Raw genomic sequence first — 8,575 nt, forward strand, 5'->3', positions numbered from 1 at the left:
GTCTACAGACGTGCATATCAGACGTGCATGTCCGTTACACATTACGCTATCTGCATTGCTTTAGTATAGTTTCCTGTCCCCATCCCTCAGACAGCGCATTGAATGGAATACTGTAAGCAGACAACGTAAACAACGTCGGATGAATACAGTATGTGTAAGATGTACAGATAAATACACATAAATAAGGTGTACAGAAGAATAAAATTATTTCATTCCCACAGAACTATTTTTGCTTGTAACTTTCGACTCGGTCATTTTCGAACCAGGGTTCCTTATCTCAAATTGATACATGTGCTCTTCCCCATCATCCCTGAAAGTTTGTAATACCACCTCGGAAACATCTGTGTATATATATATATATATATATATATATATATATATATATATATATATATATATATATATATATTCTTTCATCTCCGACAGCGTGTGAAATATTTCATATATACACAAACCGACAATATTAAATGGGAACCAACTATGTTTTGTATTGAAAATGTTGCTTTAGCTCTGTCTCAGAACAACTGTCCACTTTACTGACTATTTGAGCAGATTACCACATAAATTGAATTGTTATATATTGTGTCATAAATTTTGAAGTTGGTCAATCTGTGTTTATATTGGCTGTCTTGTACTGATGAGAGAACTGATCAGAATGCGTAATATCTACTTTACATACCGTTATTGACACACATCGATATGCATAGTCGTTCCCATTTTCGGTTTATTTCCAATAAAAAATATTCACGTTCACGTCCTCCGCTTCCCGTTCTCGTTCTGGTTCTCGTCCCCGATTTATTGTGAACCAGCCTCTACTATTACAGCGGCTATCGAGACGCCGCGCTTAAATTTGTTTTGTCTTCTTTAAAGACTTCTGTGTTTGGGCATAAAATGCATTGTACTAAATATGTACGAAGCAGCAATACTACTTTAATGCGTGCAAATCCTGGTTCCAGTATGTTATGTAGATATCTCTAGTTTATCTGTTGGTAATTACCGACAAATTTTTATTTTATATTTTTTATTCCTTTACCCATTTATCGAATGGATTTGTCTGGAAAATTAATATAAAGAGTTTTTAAAAATTCTCTTCCTCTGAGGATCAACTTGATTTGAAATTAATAAAAAGGTTTTACGAAAATTATGAATTACTTTAGAGGTAGTTGATAGAAACTTACGGAACGGAAACTTTCGTCTTGTATCGTTTTAAATTTTGTTCGAATGCATGTTGCAGGCGTCCCGAAACATCTTTCCTGTGGTTCAAGAATCCTATGCGCTCCCTGAAGTTCATTTGTTGGCGACAATACAAGTGGGCCATTCTCAAGCTAATAATTGTTATATTAGTCACATTTATAATTTTAGCCGGTATTTACTCATTTCCAGGGTACGGAGTGAAGAAATTATTGAGGGCATGATATCACAAATTTCATGTAATTGATTTTCACTTATACTAACGTATCCTTAAGATAGTTTCAGGGACGGAATTTAATTAACATTTTATGGTGATGTTTCACACACATCATCTACTTATGTGTGACATGTACAAGTGTAGTCAGCAAATTTAGGAATATAAGATTGTAATTTAATATTGATATTACAGAGAAAATTTTATAATTTGTAATTTTGATATACGAATTTGATTTATGTTTTCTTTGATTAGAGCAAGAAAAGCTAAGACGTTGCCCTACGTATTGTTCTTCACTTCATACAATAAAAACTATAGTATCTATTTTTCACGACCGACGTACTGTAACAATGAATGAAGATAGCTAGTGTAGCTATGTAGTCTGTGTATTGAGATTGATTTATAAATGGGAATTGTATATTTTCCCGTGCTGTTTCAATTAAACTTCGAACACAAGTGAATGCTATCAATCCAAGCTTCAGAAACCTACATACGTGAAATGTTTAATTTCAAATTTTACTGAAATATTATTTACATGTATTAGGATACTTTATATACAGAGACGGGTATACACATTTAATATTGCTTTATTAATGTTTACTCACAAAATGATGATAAGTACAAGTATGTTATAATAACGTGGTTACTCTTTGTGTGCAAAGAAAATTCAATAACAATATGACAAATTGAATGTTAGAATATAGACTAATTATTTTAACATCATATTAATGTTAATTATGCAACTTAACTATTTATATTTATCTTAAAAGTATTTATTTCAGTCACTGACTTCACAGCATATGTTTAAGGTGCTACACCTTTACATTACATATTTAAAAGACGTATGAACGTTTTCGTTGGTCTACGCCAACATCATCAGATACGAAGTACATTTCAGCAATATCAGTGCTCTCTACATAATATCTAAAAATACAAAACATATTTAGTGGCATGCAAAATGAGACATATTAAAAACCAACATTACCGACAAAATCAAATATACATCATTAATCAACATCAAACAACCCAACGTATAATACATTGGCATTTATAAAACCATATAAACTTGAAAAATATTCAAATAATTACGGGACACAAACCATGATACATACGTTTCTGAATGTTGGAAATATATATATTATTGTGAAACAGAAATAAAATATAATAAATGTAATTCCTGTAATTTTGCAACTCTTCACATTCATAATTTTTATCTTAGTTTTATATTTTATTATTTTTATCACTTTTAAAATCATGTCATTTTATTATCTCATATGTGAAGACTTGCATTTATATATATATATATATATATATATATATATATATATGTATATCAATATTTTTTGTAATCTATACGTGTATTTTAAGTAAGTGACAATCAAGGCAGTCATATAGAATGTCAATGTGTATTACAGCAATGTTGGTTTTTAATATGTCTCATTTTGCATGCCACTAAATATGTCTTGTTTTTGTAGATATTATGTAGAGAGCACTGATATTGCTGAAATGTACTTCGTATCTGATGATGTTGGCGTAGATCAACGAAAACGTTCATACGTCTTTTAAATATGTAATGTAAAGGTGTAGCACCTTAAACATATGCTGTGAAGTCAGTGACTGAAATAAATACTTTTAAGATACAATATAGACTTCTCTGAAAATCAAAAATGAATTGCAAAATATTTATATTTAGCATGAGATCAGACAATAACATAAGAAGTCCCATAAAAGAAATTTTCAATAAACGTCGACTTAGGTACCATACTTTCAGAAGTATAGTTACAATAATGAAGTGCCATCACGATTATATCACAGTCTAGTACAGGGAAATCATTTTATTTTTACTTCAATTTTTATTGTACCTGAGTTTTTGAATGTACTTCACTCCCACCCCCTCTACTAGTAAACTTCCAACCGTTCTCCACAAAGAACCGAGGCCTCGTATGCAGTACTGAGTTAGTGAGTATAGTACGTTCCAGAAATATGTTCGCGTTTTCCAGTGACGAAAGAGCTTTCAATATTAAATCATATTTTCGCACAGAGACTGTCGTCCGTTTGCCTACGTCGTATCCCGGTTTCCCCCACCTGCTTCTGTTCGCCCCTCTGTAAAGTCTAGTAGCTGGGCTGTCTTAGCTCTTTTCTGAAAACATTAATGTCTGTTAGGAATTTGACGTCTACGTAATATTATACAACTGTTTAAAATAACTTAAATAAAAGGGTCTCGTTAAGTAATTACGTATCGCGTGATTTGCCCCCTTTTCTACGACCCTGCAACAAAACCACTTGAACGGAGAGTAGATAGCATTTCTGAGTAATTTTATCTTTTCGGATCGGGCAGAAGTGAAGATTAAATTTACAGTACGTAAGGTACTCTTTTACAGAGTAGGTATAGATTTATTTCAACATTAGTTACTTGTACGAAGGACGAAACTGGTAATTGGAATTAGGTACAATAGTCTATAGTGCGATAATATGCACAAAAGAACTGAAGCCTGTATCGAGAAGAACGGCCACCATTTTCAAAAATGTGTTTAAATATCCATATTATGATTATTTTTCAATTTAACTTCATTCTCTATATTGTACTCTAATGTGCTGTAACAATACAATATACACTGCATAATTAATACGTCCGAATGGATAGCCCAATTCGTGAGTAAAAACACTAAGTGTTAATACAGTATTGTATTTTGATTAAACAAAAAACCTAATGAAAATTATCAAACTCAAAATTGCAATATTTCCTAGTTTACATAAATGAACTACTTTTCTTCCCTCCTATATCTAGTAAAGTATCATCGAACTCCAGTCTTGGAAGGGGGAGCAAGCGGTGTTTCCGGTTCTAGACCTTTAATCCAAAGATATAGCCAGGTTAATATTAGAAATGTTAGTAAAAATAAAATGATGTCCCTGTATATACAGTCACGAAGCTCAATATGTAGTAAATATGCATCCATAGATAGTTGCTGTCCACACCTGGGGAGTAACGGTCAACGCGTCTGGACGCGAAACCAGGTGGCCCAGGTTCGAATCTAGGTCGGGGCAAGTTACCTGGTTGAGGTTTTTTTCCGGGGTTTTCCCTCAACCCAATACGAGCAAATGCTGGGTAACTTTCGGTGCTGGACCCCGGACTCATTTCACCGGCATTATCACCTTCATTTCATTCAGACACTAAATAATCTAGATGTTGATACAGCGTCGTAAAATAACCCAATAAAATAAATAAATGAAAAATAAAATAGATAGTTGCTAACCACTAGGATCGCTAATATCGCCTCATTACAGACAATTTGAAATAGTACCGGCACAGTCTATTGTTCCTAGCAACCTCACAACTCAAGCTTCGTGACTGTATATACTAGACTGTGATTATATTATGTCACAATGTTCTAAAATGATCCTTCTGTTGTAGTTGTACATTTTCGCCTTTTATTTATGTAAAATATACAATTATCAAGCGAATTATTTACATGATTGTATAGTTAGTTGTTAGTATAGTAACAATAAGAATCTCAGGTTATTAAGAATTTAACAAGATACAACTATTTATTGAGAAGTTTAACTTGTACTTCTCTCTGCTAATCATGATATTTTTGGAGGTTAGACGTGCCTTTGTCTTCAGATCAGAAAGGGGAGATGGTAATGGTGCAAGGAGATAAATTCATTAGATTTATAATTATTTTATGCATATTATTTTAAAAGTGTTATTATTATTATTATTATTATTATTATTATTATTATTATTATTATTATTATTATTATTATTATTATTCGAGAAGATGTCATTGATCCTTTTCACTCTGAAGAGGGCCTTAACCAAACAAAGTAAGTGTACAAGACATCTGAAACAAATATGAGTTAAACTTATGTAGATTTACAGCAAGTTTTAATGTTTATAAAATATAATCTATTGGACTGCAAAACAGCTTATGGATTTATTCTTAAAATAGCTGAGTTTTGGATAACAACAGCAATCGGTAAAATTGGCCACAATGGACAAATGATCAAATTTTGTTCTGCCCAAGAACAGGTCTGGAAACTCACCAATCTTGTCCCTATTTTCTGCCTTCCTTTCAATCGCCGCATGCGATCCTAAATCTTAACCCTTAAATTGGCAAAACTTCATTCATTTTTATTCTTGCGTACACTACTTTTAACACTTGAATATAATTAATTTATTAACTAGTGGACTTACTCGTGTTAATTATGTAAGATTTGTCCGGCTTACAGCTGTTTCAGTGCTGCACACACCATTCTCAGAGCCTACTAGATCAATAAATAAATAATCTGATCTGAATTGAAGGGGGGGAGAGCAATGACCAGCACTGAAACAGCTGTAAGCCGGACAAATCTTACATAATTAACACGAGTAAGTCCACTAGTTAATCAATTAAAACTTCATTTCTCACACTAGTTTATTAAACCGTGTCGGACTGTAAAGAAAACAACTATCGTAATGTCAATATTTTATAGTTAGTTAGTTAGTGGGGTTTAAAAAAGGCGCGTCAGCATCTATGGCTATTTGCGCCCTTATCTAAAATTCTTTACAGAACAGAGACATAATACAATAATCAGAATGTTTAAAAGAACTAAAAAACGTTGTCACGATTAAAATGAGGTATAATATTTTATATGTCTTACAATATTATAGTATTGTGAAATTTAAATTTTCCTACTAATTTTTTTTCTATTGTTCTATTCAAAATATAGCATATAGCCTATTAACCTGTTGTATCCTATAGGATACTTTGAGAATTTAAGGTTAAAGTCATCTATAATCTGATAGCTTCTTCTGTCCCGAACTCTTCTCCAGTTCACCATTCCTTCCAGTGCATCCTTCAGAAGGCAGTTTCTTCTCAACCAGTGACCCAGCCAATTCCTTTTTCGTTTCAGTTTCAGCATCATTCTTTCTTCATTCACTCTTTCCAACACAGCTTCATTTCTTATTCTGTCTGTCCATTTCACACGCTACTCCATTCTCCTTCATAACTGCATTTCAAATGCTTCTAGTCGTTTCTCTTCACGTTGTCGTAATGTCCATGTTTCTGACCACACTCTATACAAAGTACTTCACTAGTCTGTTCCTAAGTTCTCTTTTCACAAGTCCGCAAAAGATGCTAATTTTTGTATTAAAAGCCTCCTTTGCCATTGCTATTATCCTTTTGACTTCTTGGCAGCAGCTCATGTTACTGCTTGTAGTACACTCCAAGTATTTGAAGCTGTCCTCTTGTTCTACTGCCTCATTTCGAATTCGCATATTTACGTTCTTTATTTTTCCTGCGATAATCATGAACTTCGTCTTGTTTGCATTTATCTTCATCGCATACTACTCACAGCTGTAATTTAGCCCCAGTAACACATCCCTTAATATCATCTCCTTTTCTGCTAACATCATCATATCATCAGCAAATCTTATGTATGGATACTTTATTATTTTTCCTCCTACTATCACCCCGTACATGTTTTGGAAACAGTTCTTCACTAAATTCTCGAAGCAGATGTTGAACAGGGTAGGTGAAAAAAGGTCAGCTTGAGAAGACACTTGAGTCGGAGGACGTTGTGGTAGTTCGTAACCTGAAGCATAGAAAGTTGAGGGAATAATTGGTTGAGTAGGTTGTCTAGGATAACCCATTTGGGAAGAAGACATCAAATGAAGGTGCAGTTGAACAAAAACGTTCTTGTCCATAGTAAGTTGCCATTTCAAAGAAGTTTCGTTTTGCTTTCACCTGAATGTCATAAATAGCTTGCTGAATCCCTTTCCTAGTAGTCGCAGGATATGCTATCATTTTCAATGAAAGGAAAGCACATTATTTGACTTCACATTGTTCAACAGTGATCTTTGTACTTTGTGCATGATTTTTCTAAGTCTTCTCAAAGGTGTGCTTAACAAAACTTGCTGCCAGGATTTTCCTTATATCTCAAGATTTTCGAGAATTTCTTTTTTTCTGCTAGACATTACGGGCCGTATTCATAGATATTCTTAGCGCGGGCTTCCTGTGGAGATCAGCGAACTAACGTTTTTCGTGCTATTCATAGACATTTCGCTAGCCCACGCTAAACTAGCCCCGGCTATCGACTGGTTACTTGTACAGGATTCATATCATATCATATCGCTAACACTGATTTATGAATACGAAAGACGTTAATTCGCTGATCATCCACCGGAAGCCCGCGCTAAGAATGTCTATGAATACGGCCCTATAATTTTTACCTCTTTTTATATTGGATTATATAGAATTTTTTTTAACTATTGAAGAATAATATAGAGAAAGTAAATAGCTAGATATATTTTAGGAAGCTTGAAAAATATGTGGAGCAAATTTCACTAAAAAATTGGAAATTCGTAGGAGTTACGATGATTTTTAAAAATACAATTTAAATTTACGAAATTTGTAATAATTATTATAATTGTGAACAAAATGAGATGAAACTTTATGTGCAGCATGATATATGTACAATATGTCGAAAATTTAGCTCAAACGGTCAAGAAAATTCAAATTTAATTTCAGCTTGTCCTTAATGTACATATCGTAAAAATCGCTTCATGACATTATGGTATTTGATTAAAATTTTAAACTGAGTGTTTTCAGTAATATGACACCGACATAGATGATCGATATAATGGGATATTAAGAGTTTATCTGATGGCTGAAGTCACCAGAATCGCCATGGAAACGCGACCAATAAGTCGGAAGACAGGACAGTTCATTATAGTAAGTGTTCAAACAGAAAACGACGCGTGATCGATTTCTTTCACCTCTTGCTTATTTCTTCTCAGAAGAGTGTTCGAAGGCAAAAACAGCTTTGCTATTGTGCCAGTCATTATTACAGTATTATAATTATACAAAGCAACACTAATTAACGAAGTTTTCTCGCTTCTGCGATGATATAAGCATCCTCCATTTGAAGTCCAATCTTCATTTTAACAACACTCCATTTATTTCCGATTCAAGATGATGGAGAATAAAGTTTGTGTTGGAAGAGACCTTATTAATATGTTAGTAACAGAGCATTTCTATTAAGATAGTAGACAAATTTCTTGAAGGTCTGGGTTGCATCATTGTACCTACTTTGCAAAATTTGTGCCCCTAGTATGTATGCTATTAAGACTGTCAGATAATACTTTCTGTCATTTCAAATTTAATAACGGTCTTTGCGCTCTATAAGATT

At 33.3% G+C, this 8,575-nt stretch overlaps 1 protein-coding gene across 1 annotated transcript in view; it reads left to right on the top strand.

Annotated features, from left to right (window-relative positions):
- LOC138694981 (otoferlin-like) overlaps positions 1-2,103 on the top strand; it is an 89,109-nt gene extending 87,006 nt beyond the window's left edge. The window contains exon 31 of the mRNA XM_069819258.1: positions 1,235-2,103. Coding sequence (XP_069675359.1) covers positions 1,235-1,415 — 181 coding nt within the window. The 3' untranslated portion in view covers positions 1,416-2,103. The remainder of the gene's footprint in view (positions 1-1,234) is intronic.
- Positions 2,104-8,575: the final 6,472 nt, after the last annotated feature.

This window comes from Periplaneta americana, chromosome 1 (assembly GCF_040183065.1).
Source record: "Periplaneta americana isolate PAMFEO1 chromosome 1, P.americana_PAMFEO1_priV1, whole genome shotgun sequence".
Taxonomy (NCBI): Eukaryota; Metazoa; Arthropoda; class Insecta; order Blattodea; family Blattidae; genus Periplaneta; species Periplaneta americana.